The following is a 15206-nucleotide window of genomic DNA, read 5'->3' as shown; positions in this document are numbered from 1 at the left end:
CAATCCCTGGGTTGGGAAGATCCCTTGGAGAAGGAAATGGCAACCCATTCCAGTATTCTTGCCTGGAAAATTCCACGGACAGAGGACCCTGGTGGTTTTGTTAAAGTCCAGTCCATGAGACCACAAAGAGTTGGACACAACTGAGCAAATGAGCATATCCTCAATATAGCTATAGATCAATATTCAATATTTATATTAGTAATATGAATAAACACTATCAACAAGTGAGTTTTCTGTATACTAAGATTACTTTTCCTTTTTCTACCCAAGGTTTTTCCTGTAGATAATGATAATTACTTATTTCCCACATACTTATCTGTAATTCAACTTTATATGTTCAGTATGTATGTGTTCATTTAATCCCTTTATTTTTCAGAATGTACCTCTTCCATCATATTTGTCTGAAAAACAGTCTGTACTGTTTTCCCTTCCCCATGAATAAAACCTCCAGTTTTCAACTGGGTAGAGAAGTTACATGGTTTTCAGACTTTCACAAAGGGAATTTAACAGTGTCCTTTTCTTTTTCTTCAGGAGATTTAACACTGATACAATGCTATCATTTAATACATAGTTTATGTTCAAATTTAAAGAAATATCCCAATGCTATCCTTTATAGCTAAGTTTTCTCCCCATTCAGGATCACATGTCACATTTAGTTGCCACGTTGATTAGTTTTTCTTTGCTGTTCATTACACTGACATGACGAGCCTGGAGTTTCATGAGGTTTTCTGGTTACTTCCTTGTGAATTGATTAAGGCTGTTTGTTAAAAAAATAAAATATATATATATACACACACTACATGAATGATGTCTTACTCTCACTGCATTATACAAAGAGGCATACCTGATGTGAAGTCTGTTCTACTTGATACAACTTTTTACTAACTGCTTAAGGTGGTATGGTGAAATTTGTCCACTATAAAGTTACTTTTTCTTCCTCTTTGTAATTAATAAGAAATCTGTAGGGCACCTTGAGACCATGTAAATGTGCTATTCCCCAACAAAATTTGATCCAATGGTTTTAATATCCACTAATGATTTTCCCTTGAATTGATTATCACAAAGACAGTTGAAAAATGGTGACTTTCCAACTCTATTATTTCTTCTACATTTATTGGTTAACACCTAATTGCTTCTTAATCAGATTTTCAACAAGGTGGTTTTTAGCATCAGCCTCAACTCCACTTTCAGGTTCCTGGCACTGCTAATTACTGAGCATTCTGGGGTTCTGTTCCTTAAACTGGGTTCCTTCTAAGCTTTTTTCTCTGCTAGGAGTCATGCTTCTCAGATTTGCTAAGTTTGCTAACATTTGCTCATCTGTTTTTCCAGTTTCTAAAACACTGTTACTGCTTTTGTGTCTTCAATTTTTCATTGACCTTGTAAATTTATGCTTTTAAAAATAAACCCTTAAATTTTCATTAAGCTCAAAAGGAGAAAGTAAACACATATGTTTAACTGACTAACTTTACTTAGAAGTCCATTTTTCTTTCCCTGCTTTCAAACTTTATATAAATGATAGTGCTTAGTCACTCAAGCATGTGTGACTCTTTGTGACCCTTTGGACTGTAGCCCATAGGCTCCCCTGTCCATGGGATATATCAGGCAAGAATACTGGAGTCGGTTGTTGTTTCCTTCTCCAGAGGATCTTCCCAACCCGGGGATCAAACCTGCATCTCCTATGTCTCCTGCACTGCAGGTGGTTATTTATCCACTGAGCCACTGGGGAAGCCCATAAATGGTATTGTGTCATATGAAACCTTCTGCAACTTGCTCTTTTTACTCAATATTATGTTTCTGAGATTTATCCATCTTGATACATGCATCTCTAGTTCATTCACTTTAAATGAATGATGTTATAACTCAGAGCATGAAGTTGGTACAATTTTTTAATCCAATTCCACCACATTTCCAACAGTGATACTGTGAGCTTTAGGGTAGGGGGTCTATTTTTCCATTAGAACATACACTCCCCATATAAGTCTGTAGAAAAATAGGATTATATATGCAAAATGTTAATCCTAAGACATTTTGATTCTGTAACTTATAAAATGAGCTAATAATACTAGGCACGAAGAACGTGCTCAACAAATGTCAGTCACTTAGAGACAACAGTGAGATGGGCCTCAGAAATTCAGAGTCCTCTCTGAAAGTTAAATTGCAAGACAGACCAGGGCAGAGATATGAAAAGAGTAAAAAAAAGAACTGCAGGGCCAGCAACATTTAACCATAAAATAACTACTGTAATAGCAAAATAAATAATAGGTCAATTAGAAAAGAGAAGCAGAGAAAAAAAGGGAATCATAGAAACAAATGCTGACAATCCATAAAAACACTGTTCATGGGAAGAAAAATCTTAACAAGCACGTGGCAATTTTTTTCTATTCCAAATCATAAGGCTATTCGTGTGGTCAGACTATCCCTATGGTGAGATGGACACAACAGGTGATTATGGGCCTGATGCAATTAAACATTAATTTTACTACTTAACTTTTCTCATCCAAATATCATACTCATATCCTACTGCTTTTTCCTATGCCAATTTAATTTCTTACTGTAAATTAATATACTGGAATTCTGGCAACACTTACAAACTCTCTTGTGTTTTAGTCGTTGTGATATCTTTCAAGAGCCAAATCACTTTGGACACGGATGAAAAATGAGTCATTGGAGCCTTCAGTCCAGATCTGAGAATATGGTCAAGTTAACAAGGTGCTACCTCGCAGCTCCAGCCTCTCCTTCAACTACAGTATCACCATGTAGCTCCATTCTCTACTCGTTTCAAGAATTTCTTCTTCCTCTTTCATGGAGCATGCTTGTGGGCGTGTGTGCTCAGTCATGTACAACTCTTTGTGACTCATGGACTGTGGCCCACCAGGCTCCCCTCTCCATATGATTTTCCAGGCAAGAACACTGGAGTGGGTTGCCATTTCCTTCTCCAGGGGATCTTCCTGACCCAGGCATTGAATCTGCGTCTCTTGGGTCTCCTGCATTGTCAGGCGGGTTTTGTTTGTTTTTTTTTTTACCAGCTGAGCCACCAGAGAAGCCCTTCATTGAGCATATGTATTAAAAAAAGAAGTGAGTAAGCTCTAATATTACCACTTTCTTCTACTGTCTGTAAACCTACTGCTGAGTCACATATTTTGTCAATACATTTATTCACTTTTTCAAACAAAAAATTGTGTTTCCTATTGTCTTGTCAGTATGAAAGGAAAAGTAATATTTCAAAATACTTGCTATATGTGAATTCTAATGGGATATAATTAGGACTATGAAAAGTTTACCTCATTAATTTCTGTGAAATGTTAATTCAACTTGTATTGAACTGATGAACAGGTATTGAATGATATTGCAACCTGAACTAAAATGTGAACTTTCATGAAAAAAAGTACAAGCAATGCTCAATTTCAAAATATATTCAGTTTCTCAGGGTTATTTTATAGTTGGCTGCTGGAAATTCTAGCTCTGTCATACAAACCATGTAATATACTTACATGGCATTGAGATTTTCAAGTCTGTCAATAAAAGCCTATCTAATAATGAATCAGGTTCTGTGTCAAGTGCTTATGATATATAAATGAAAAAGATACAATCCCTGTGCCATATAGCCCATAATATAGTCTGATATATGAACAAATAAGTAATTATAATACTGAACTCAATGGCTTATATAAGTGCATAAGGCAGTATAGCTATATCAAGAAAGAAATGACTAACTCTGAGTTAAGAAGCTGGGAGAAAAGTTGAAGAAAGCATTACACAATTTTGTTCTTGTTTCTAAATTTATTTATTTTTAATTGAAGGATAATTGCTTTACAGAATTTTTTTTGTTTTCTGTCAAACACCAACATAAGTCAGCCATAGGTGTACATATGTCCTCTCCCTCTCGAGCCTCCCTCCCATCTCCCTCTCCATCCCAACCCTCTAGGTTGACATGGAGCCCCTGCTTGAGTTCCCTGAGACAAACAGCAAACTCCCATTGGCTATCTATTTTGCCAACAAAGGTCCGTCTAGTCAAGGCTATGGTTTTTCCAGTGGTCATGTATGGATGTGAGAGTTGGACCATAAAGAAAGCTGAGCGCCGAAGAGTTGATGGTTTTGAACTGTGGTGTTGGAGAAGACTCTTGAGAGTCCCTTGGACTGCAAGGAGATCCAACCAGTCCATCCTAAAGGAGATCAGTCCTGGGTGTTCATTGGAAGGACTGATGCTGAAGCTGAAACTCCAATACTTTGGCCACCTCATGCGAAGAGCTGACTCATTGGAAAAGACCCTGATGCTAGGAGGGATTGGAGGCAGGAAGAGAAGGGGACGACAGAGGATGAGATGGTTAGATGGTGTCACTGACTCGATGGACATGAGTTTGAGTAAAACTCCGCGAGCTGGTGATGGACAGGGAAGCCTGGCGTGCTGTGATTCATGGGGTCGCAGAGTCGGACATGACTGAGCAACTGAATTATAACTATCTATTTTACATATGGTAATGTAAGTTTCCATGTTACTCTCTCCATACATCTCACCCTATCCTCCCTTCTCCCCGTGTCCATATGTCTGTTCTCTATGTTTGTTTCTCCGTTGTGCCTTGCAAATAAATTCATCAGTACCATCTTTCTGGATTCCATATATGTGTGTCAGTATACAATATTTATCTTTCTGACTTACTTCACTCTGTATAATAGGCTCTAGGTTCATCCACCTCATTAAAATTGACTCAAATGTGTTCCTTTTTATGGCCAAGTAATATTCCATCATGCATATGTACCACAACTTCTTTATCCATTCATCTGTCGACAGACATTTAGGTTGCTTCCATGTTCTAGCTATGCAAAGAGTGTTGCAATGATTTTAAAGGGTTTGTTAAATGAAATTAAGCATGAGCAGAAGAGCCCAGTTGATGGAAGAGATAGAAGACATTCAACTTGGGAAACAGGAAGGAGTACCTTTGAAGGTAGGATGGATATAGCAAATATAAAGAGGAAAGCTAGAAAGTTGGGCTGGGCATGAATCAGGAAGCTTAAATAGTATTTCAAGGAACTAGATTCTTTTGATCAGAACATCCCAAGAAGTGAGCCTAAAAACGGATTCCAAAAAAATCCCCCAAAAAACCGGATTCCTTCATCATCAAGGTGGCCTACAACTGCTGAGTTATAGGGTAGGAAGAAACTGTCAGTTTTTTTAACATGGTTATATAATTTTCCTACCAATCAGCACTGTAATGGTTATATATGTACATTTATTGTTGCTCTAGTTACGGCTACTGTCAATCTTCTAAATTTTAGCCATTTTCATAGATGCGTGATGGCATCCCATTATGATGACTAGTGATGTTAAGTATCTTTCCACATGCTTAGTGGCTGTTCTTGAATCTTATTAAAGCCAATTCAAGATTTTCACCCCATTTTGATTAGCTTTGTCTTCTATCATTGAGTTGCAGTGGTTTTTATACAGTCTGAATACAAGTCCTTTGTCAGCTACATGTACTGGGATTATTTTCTCCCAGTCTGTTCCTTTCTTCATGTTCTCTTTTGATTTGGGCGTTAGTTTTTAACTTTGATTAGGTTCAATTTATCAATGTTTCTTCTTATGATGGTGCTTGCTGTCTCCTGTCTTTCCCAAAGTTATAAAGATATCCCACTGTTTTCTCCTTTTTCTATCATTTTATTTATTTCTCACTGTGCTGGCTTCGCTGCTATTCAGGCTTTTCTCCAGTTTCAGCGAGTGGGAGTTACTCTTCATTTTGGTGCACACGTTTCTCATTGTGGTTTCTCTTGTGTAGGGCATGGGCTCTCGGATGCACGGGCTTCAGCAGTTGCAGTTAATGGGCTCGAGAGCACAGGCTCAATAGTTGTGGCTCACTGGTTTAGCTGCTCTGTGGCATCTGGGATCTTCCCGGATCAGGGATCAAACGCATGTCTTCTGCACTGGCACACAGATTCTTTACCACTGAGTCCCCAGGGAAGCCGTCCACTATGTTTTCTGGTAGAAGCATTATAGTCTTAACTTTTACGTTTAGTTTAGGATCCACACCTTTAATTAATACCTGGGTATGATGTGAGGGAGGGATCGAGTTCAGCTTTTCCATATGGATATTATTCTAACACCACTTGTTATAAAGACTCTTCATTTCTAATGGTGTTCCTTTGGTGCTACTGCCAAACACCAGCTGGTTGTACACTATTTCTAAACTCTCTATTCTTTGCCATTTATTTGTTTATATATCCTTACACCAGTACCATGCTCTTAATTATTATGGTTTTAGACTGAGTCTTAAAGTCAGTCTTCTAATTGTTAGAGCATAAGTCCTCTGATTGTTGTCTCCTTTTTCATGACTGCTTTCAGCTACTCTAGGTCCTCTGAATTTCCATATATATTTTAGAATCAGCATGTTGATTTCCACCAAAACAAGTCTAATGGGATTTTAACTGGATTTTTACTTGACTCAGTCTGTAGAGAAGCGGTTCACAAAGTACAGGCTCTGGATCAGCAGCATTAGTTAGCATCACCAGGGAACGTGCTATAAATGCAAATACTCAGGCCTTACTCCAGACTTTGTGGATCAAAAACTCTGGGGAAAAGGTCCTGCAATTTGTGTTATAATAAGGCTTCTCTATAACTGATGCATGACAAAGTGTTAAGAATTACTGCTGCAAATCAGTAGGTTTTGGGAGAACTAACACCTTAGCAATATTAAATATTCCAATCAATGAACAGATATATCTCCCCATTAATTTAGGTCTTCCTTAATTTCTCTTACCAAGGTTTTATAGTTTTAAGTCTACATGTCTTGCATATAGTTTGTTAAATTTATATCAGGGTATTTTATGCTTTCTGATGCTGCTGTAAATGGTAATTCTAATTGCTACTGGCTACCTTCAGCCATGAGCCTGGGAGGCTACAGTCTATGGGGCTGCAAAAGAGTTGGACGTGACTGACTGACTAAATAACAAACCATAGCCTATATGATATGGCAGAAGTCTATTTGGGGGTGGGGAGTTCACTAACAGATTTGAAAAAAAGTAGAGAACTCAAATTACTGGCAGCATCTTAAAAAACTAGTTTCAAAAGCTATGCATTAACAGGAGGTTGTTTTCAATGAATTGACCAAACGTATTAAGCATGAGCATCTACAAAGATCACAAAAAGGACAACCCGACACAATGCTCTCCTGTAGTCTTGCCAAACACTTTATACATTCTTGACAAAAAGATCAAACATCAATATCTAGCTGCTGGATCCAGCTGCCAATTTGGAAGACAGAGGAACAGGAGAACATGTTGGATTACGCAGAGAACATGCGTACATGCATGCTAAGTCACTTCAGTTTTGTCTCTTTGAGACCCTTTGGACTGTAGCCCACCAGGCTCCTCTGTCCATGGGATTCTCCAGGCAAGAATACTGATCTTGGTTGTCATGCCCTCTTCCAGGGGAATCTTCCCAACCCAGGGGTCAAACCCACATCTCTTATGTCTCCTGCATTGGGAGGCAGGTTCTTTACCACTAGCACCACCTGGGAAGCCTACACAGAGAGCATAAGATTAGCAAAATCTAGACTGTGGCAAACTTTGGGTGGGTTTTTCAATAGATAAATCTGTCAAGAAATAAAAGCGATGGAGGAAGAACATATAAACTGGCAGAGACTTAAGTATGAAGCTTTTACAAAACAGGCCAAGTCTAAACTATAGTGTACATTTGGTTGAGAAGAAAGATTATTTAAACATGTGAGGAAATGGTTACTACAAAAGTCAGGGTTCCAGGTTGCTTTTGTGGGTAGGAAGGAGGTTGTACTGAGATGGGGCATATGAGTAGCTGGCAAAGTTGTATTTCTTGATCTGGGTGGAATTTGCCTTATAATAACCTATTATATTATATTTGCCTTATAATAAACCTTATAATTAAATAATCCCATTTAATTCTTGTGGTTTTCCGTATACATGCCTTATTTTTCTTGTAAATGGGTTTTTCCTCTTCCTTAATATGATATATGTAGAATCTGGGATTGAAAAGTTTGTAAGTTGTCATGGTAGAGTGGTGTTTGGTGATGATATGAACTAAGGTGTGGTTATGGAAGCGGTTGTTCTTTGAGTTAGGCATACAGGTGTGAGAACAAAGTCAAAGAACTAGACAGTGACAGAAAAAAAAATGGAAGTCTGGTTTTAATCTCTGCCATCAGTGTGGGAGAGTGCCCTGGACACTAGCAAAGATAAAAATGATGAACAGGTTGAAAGACATCTACTTAGACTGCAAAGGTACTACACTCTCCTGGGCCCACAATATGGAAGAATATTTTAGAAACGATAGGGGAAAAATCCTACTTTCTTTCTATGCCTTGTAGGAAAATGGGCACAATCCACTTCAAGGAAAGAAGAGGCTCACTATGTTTTAGACACAGGTAGATTTTAGTAGAGGTTCTGTGGTAGAGAAAATCCCTAGAACAGTATTAAATGTGAATGGTAATTTGCTAATAAAAAAAATGGAAATTCCTGAAACAAAACGGAAAGGATCAGGAGGGAGAGAAAAGGATGTGTGTGTGTATTGGGGGCCCACAGACATGGGGACTGTTCTGTATAAAGAACACTGCAATTAATAGTATATTTGAAAAGAGGAAACAGAAGGCTCCTTTTCAGATATTTGAGAATGTGAGCCTCATGGACGGAATGACTTGGTCTCACTGTTTTAACTGGAGCTTGTCTGAGATGACGGGACTACCTAACATTTACAGGAGTGGTGACTTAGGCCTGATAATTGCAGTTACTTCCATCTAATCACTTTACATGTATCAATGTTTCCATGAAAGAAGGCTTCCCAAGTCCTGAGGATAGAAGAAGCACCCTTTTCTCTAAGAACAGTAGCTCTCATTATAGCCAACACAAGAAGGGCTCCGTGATCCATCCTTACCACTGGAAACCACAGAAGATACTTCTGCATACTGGATCACACTGATTTTTTTCCCACTTTTATTCAGAGTAGGACAAGGTCAAGGTGGAAGCAACATATAAAGCTAGAAATAGGCTTAGTGATATGCTCACTTAGACCTTGGTCAGACAAACACTGATAGGGTCAGTCCAGGAGGTATGGAACAGTAAAGACAGGTATACTAATTTACAGGTTACCCTAAATCCTGCCTTGGAGTACTCACCTCTTAAAAAGTGTGGCCTGAGTATTGGAACTCATTTATGTTGTCAACAGGGTTTGTGTGATAGGGAGGGAAAAGAAGAATCCTCAATAGTAGAAGAAAAGGAATAGGCAGTATATTAATTAACTTGAAAACTTGCCTTCTATGAGATACATTTACCTCTTACAAACATTTTGCTACTGTTTTAAAATAAAAACTATGAAATAATTGTTTTGAAATTATGAAATAACCATGTTTTTTTCTTTTTTAAAAATCTATTTTCAGTTGAAGGATAATTGCTTTACAATATTGCGCTGGTTTCTGCCACTGAAATAACCATGTTTTAAAAACACAAATACCACAGCTTTGCTACATTTTTCATTCTGCATACCACCAAAATTTGCTTCTAAAGCTTTTATTTTGGCTGCTCCATGTAGCTTGCAGGATCTTAGCTCACCAATCAGGAATAGAACCTAGGCCCTGGGCAGTGAAAACGTGAAGTCCTAACCACTGGACCACCTGGGAATTCCCTATGTTTGTAGTTTTAAATACAGATTCAACTATTAGTTACTGAGTGCTACCTATTACCTGCTAGTTGTATATTTTAAAGTTTCTTCGGCTACCTGATGGCATTAAATTTACATACAAATTGCAAAATTTTATAGTTTTATATAAAATTAAGGGCAAAGTAAACAGCATGGTTTGGATAGGACCAAGAGATTCAGTGTTTCTCAACTCTTCCACCAAAGCATCCATATGAGAACAGAGAACTCCCAGAGGCCAGGGAAATGTTCTGATGCAATCTGCTCTAAGTCCAAACATCCTCTAAAGTATTTTTATTTTGTTTTAAATTTTTATCACTTCATTTAAAATTTTATATAAATTTTATGTTATATTCCATGATTTTTACATTTATTTTATTATAAAGATGTTTGAAATTATTTTCTATGGAGTAAAATTAACATTTTGGAGAGGTGGCATCACATATGTTTTAGAGGTTTCACGTATCTCTGAGAGTACAAACTCTCAACTGAGAAGCACAGCACTACAGACACATATTTGAATATTTTCTTGTGTATTCTTACCTCCATAGTAGGCGGAGTCTTTCTTGTTTTTCTGATCCAAGCTAGAAAGAAAAATAATAACTAAACGTAAGTTTTCTATAAACTGCACAAACATTTTATTTACTCACGCATGAAACAAATATGTATTAAGCACCTGCTATACATTGTCTTGGGGCTTCCCAGGCGGTGCTAGTGGTAAAGAAGCCGCCTGCCAATGCAGGAGTCATAAGAGGCGTGGCTTCCATCCTTGAATCGGGAAGATCCCCCAGAGGAGGGCATGGCAACCCACTCCAGTGTTCTTGCCTGGAGAACCCCATGGAAAGAGGAGCCTGGCAGGCTACAGTCCATGGGGTTGCAGAGTCAGACACGATTGAAGCAACTTAGCACGCACGCATGTTTTAGGGACTAGAGATACAACAGGGAACCAAACGTGCTCCCTCCTCTTCTGGAGCATATATACTAGTGAAGGGGCCACAGAAAAGAATCACCAAAACATATGTCAGGTAATGATCTGTGTCATAAAAAATACTTGAGTGTGGGGAGACTGTCGAGGGGACAGTTTCATAATTAAAATCATACCTCAAGCATCTGAATTCAATTTAGTGTAAATAATGGCATATAGGCCAAATTATAATGCAGTAAGCGACATTAAACTTATCCTGGTAACATTAACCAATTATTGCTCAATATATAAAAGAATGGAGGGAGAAAAGTTTTCATTTTCAGAGCCTTCTCTTCTAATCTGTTGCAGCAAGCAGTCTATCTCCTATGGTTGGTGTAACAGGCCTTAAGCTCCAACACTTGGGAGATGAGATGCACAGCAGAAGAGTTGATACTTGTTAAGTGCCTACTGGACACGGGGCACTGCGTTAGATGCTATTAGCAACAGGAAGGGAGTGGAGGTGGCTGCCTCTGAGGAAGTGTGTCAGAATCACAAGAAGACATGTGATACAGTGCTTAGAAGAGCAGAGGCAGAATTTGGGGGTTCAAATCCCCACTTAAGTACTTACTAGCTATGTAACCTGAGGCAAATTATTTCATTTTCTACACATCAGATTCCTCATCTATAAAATTATAATACTAGTATCTACATTTTAAGATTATTGTGAAAGTTATATGAAATAATATATATAAATTCTTAGCTCAGAGTCTGGCATACAGTAAACATAAAAGTATAAGTTTAAAAAAAAAAAAAGTATAAGTTTTTACTATTTTTCAATAAACCTGTACTTTTTTTTTATAACAGATTCCGAAAAACAAAGATCAACAAAACTTGCTTGACTTATGAGGACATATGCTGATATACTGCAAGGAATATGGTCTTTGAAAAGTAGAAACAATTTTATCACTTTAGTTGGTTCAATCTTCATTACAAAATTGTGAAGAATGCTTATTTTATAGAAAAATTAAATAACTTTCCCAAGTTTACACATTTAAGTAGTAGTGGTGGAATTTGAATCCACATCTGACCCTGTCACTGGCTGCAAAAACCATCCGTGCTCTACTAAGCAGTTTCTCAAAGTTTATAAGCAACAAGCAAGGAACGCTAAACTAGGAAGAGGAATAGGTCACAACACTAACTACATGCCAGAAACTAAGCATTATTAACCCCATCTTAAAGACTGGGAAACTGAGGTTCAGGAAGATGAAGCAATTGGCCAAAACTCACATATCTAGCAGGTAACAGACAGAGAATCAAATGCTGGTTTAACTGGCTCTAAAATCTGAGCTCTGTCCATTCACCAGCCACCTTCTCTTCTGACAGGTTAGTTCCAGTAGCCTGCCTGCTCCAAGTAATAGTAGCAGGATCCATTCTCATGATAAGCCCAGAGGGAGGAAAGAGCAACATTCAGTTGTGGGCCTGTGACTGGTTATTTCTCCCTGTTCTGTTCGCTCTGGCACTAACCCCATACATGTATTTTCAATACAGTACCCAGCGTTTTGCCTTCTCTATCTATTCCTGTTTCTGAACTTCGATCCCTGTTGTTATCATCTGCATTCTCTTCTATTTGGCTTCCAGCTCTATTTAGTTCATTTTTAGCCACAACTTGCACAGATTTTATATTCCTTTCTAGGCTGGAAGTTTGTCAAAGGCAGGATGTATCCATGGGAGATTTATTTATCTACTACCTAAATGCTTCGAAAGAGTAGGTACTTAAATACAGTTGTTGAATGAGTACTCCCACTATAAAAATAATCACTGTAATGGGATTTTGACCTGTATTAAAAAAAATTCAGCTTAGCAGTATCAAGATTCTTCTGCACAATCAAGGAAATAAGTAAGCTATGGAATTTTTCAACTGCCTCTTTATAGTCAAAATATTGTCTCTATTTATGGGTACTTTTCTCCCTAGGAAAGAGACTGCATTTAAAATAATTCACTATGAGCCATGTACCTTAAAAATGTTTTAAGCAATAAATATTCAGTTCTGATTTAGAGTAGAAAGTTAATTCAGAAAAATCAACTGCTGGGGGGGGCATTGACAAACTATAGACTGCAAGCAAAATTGTAACTCGTGGATTGCTTTTTATTTTTTATTTTAATGGCTGAAAAAATAACCAACAAAGAACAATATTTCATGACAGATGAAAATTACACAGAATTCAAATTTCAGTGTCTATAAATAAGGTTTTACTGGAACACAGTCATACTTATTTATTTACATATCTATTATAACTTGTGCTACACTGGCAGAGATGAGTAAGCTGTAACAAAGACCATATGGCCTGCAAAGTCTAAAATATTTAGCATCTGGCCCTTTAAGGAAAAGTTTGTCAACTTCTGTGCTAGGGCTACCGTTAAGTATAATCCTTTTAGCAACAATTATATATCTTGATTTAAAAACACTTTCACATATTATCAAAAATAAAAGTCATTATTATTACACTTTTTTCACTTTGTTGTACACCTGCATCTAACACAATATTGTAAATCAACTATACTCCAATAAACATTAAAAAACAAAACAAAAAACCCCCCCAAAAAACGAATACACTTTTTATCTGATTGCTATGTATTCTAGAGTCTGTGAACACTAGCACAGACATTAGATCATCCAAAAAAGTATAATGGCACAATAATGCACTGTCACTATGAGAAAAACAACAGTTTGTCTTACTGATGAGTCTATCAAACAGAATTTTCAATTCTTTTTTCCATAAGGTTGAGAAAAGAAAAAATACTTCAGTAGAATCAAAATCCAACAATCCAAATTTTTTTTACAGATTTATTTATTTATTTATGGCTGCACTGGGTCTTCATGGCTGCATGCGGGCTTTCTCTAGTTATGGCAAACAGGAGCTACTCTCTAGCTGTGATGTGCAAGCTTCTCATTGTGCGGGCTTCTCTTGCTGCTGAGCATAGGCTCCAGGTGCACGGGCTTCAGCAGTTGTGGCTCGCAGGCTCTAGAGTGCGGGCTCAGTAGCTGTGGTACACAGGCTTAGTCATCCTGAGACATGTGGGAATCGTCCAGGACCAGGGATTAAACCTGTGTCCCCAGCATTAGCAAGCGGATTCTTAACCACTGGATCACCTGGGAAACTCTCAAATAATTTTTTTTTAATTCCAAGGTAGATTAATAGGCTGAAGAAACTCTGATATGTGTTTTTCTAAACCCTACTGGTTTTGTATAAGTTTATAAAATTCATTCATAGATATAATATTAAGTATTAAGGTAATATATGAATACAACCTAGACTATTCATTCTCATGAGACACGGTTTTCTAAGGAAAGATATCAGGGCTTCCTTTAACTTTGTTTTAAATGGTTCAAGGAAAAGAGATTTTTATTTAGATAGATACATGCAATTTCTGAAATAAATAATCCTACAATATTTATAATTCTACAATAACCAGATACTTGAAATGTCTTCTTGAGATGATGGTTGATGCCTGTTCAGTGTTATGTATCCAATAAAGGTTACAGCTGGAAATTTTCAATGTTATCATTCATTTATATAATCATCCCTAGTTTCCCAATCACTACATACAGCAAAGGAAATGTCTTGCTGAAGGCTGGCAAAGGTTATAAGGAGGAAGGAACAGAAATAAGCACTAATATCAAATCATTACATTTCTTTTTTTAAACTCAGAACAATCTGGAACTGAACCTCTATTCAATTACAAATTATATAATGATTTTGCCATTGCTAATTATATTTGTATGATGGATTCTGTATCAGTCTTCATTATAATGTAACTATTGTTTGAACAGAATATAGTAAGATAACTGGACAGTTTATGCCTTAAGATCCTAGCATTCTTTCACCAATGTTCATTGGCATTCTCATCAGTATGCATGAGGTTTTCACTGAACTTTAATACTCTTACTGGAATATAACACACTATAATGAGTGTAAAAGTGAACATGCAAGTTGAAGTTCCCATTAACCACTAAAAAAGACTAGAAGATGCAGGCAGGAAAATACTTTATGAAGCACACCTTCTTCAAAATTCTGTAAGAACTGAAAATGGCTAATACACTTTTAGAAGTAGTATCAACAGGGGCTGAGGTAAATGAGACATTTATCACTAGATTCAGTAGGTGACCATTCAGAATGAAATTATTGGTTGACACACCGTAAAGAACTTATTAAAAAAAATCTGTATAAACTGTATAAAAAAAAGACAAAAAAAGACATGTTTAACTATGAAAATTCTTCAAATATATTATAAAATGAGTTATTTTCTAATTATTGACTCTAAAAAGTTTCTTAAGGATATTATTAGATTTAGTTGGCATAATTAAGTTACAAATTTTGTGATGTTCATGGCTATTATTGTTCTTTTTCCTTAATCAACATTACTGAGGTATAATTTACATACAATACAGTAAAACCATTTTAAGTGTGTAATTCCACGAGTTCTGACAAGTGCACACAACTGTGTGACTAGCACCACAATCAGTGTATAGAATATATCATCACCCTAAAAGTTCCCAAGTGTCTGACTACATGCAAACATCCACCTTAACTCACCCATAGCCCCCAACAAGTGGCGCTTTCTGTTACTGTTGATTACTTTTGCTTATCTACA

General features: G+C 37.0%; 1 protein-coding gene across 2 annotated transcripts in view; it reads right to left on the bottom strand.

Annotated features, from left to right (window-relative positions):
* NDUFAF2 (NADH:ubiquinone oxidoreductase complex assembly factor 2) overlaps positions 1–15206 on the bottom strand; it is a 168272-nt gene that overhangs the window by 40869 nt on the left and 112197 nt on the right. For both annotated transcript variants that reach the window (XM_065905172.1, XM_065905170.1), the window contains exon 3: positions 10193–10233. In XM_065905172.1, coding sequence (XP_065761244.1) covers positions 10193–10233 — 41 coding nt within the window. The remainder of the gene's footprint in view (positions 1–10192; positions 10234–15206) is intronic.

This window comes from Muntiacus reevesi, chromosome 14, assembly GCF_963930625.1.
Source record: "Muntiacus reevesi chromosome 14, mMunRee1.1, whole genome shotgun sequence".
Lineage (NCBI taxonomy): Eukaryota > Metazoa > Chordata > Mammalia > Artiodactyla > Cervidae > Muntiacus > Muntiacus reevesi.
This window is presented reverse-complemented; position numbering and strand designations above follow the sequence as displayed.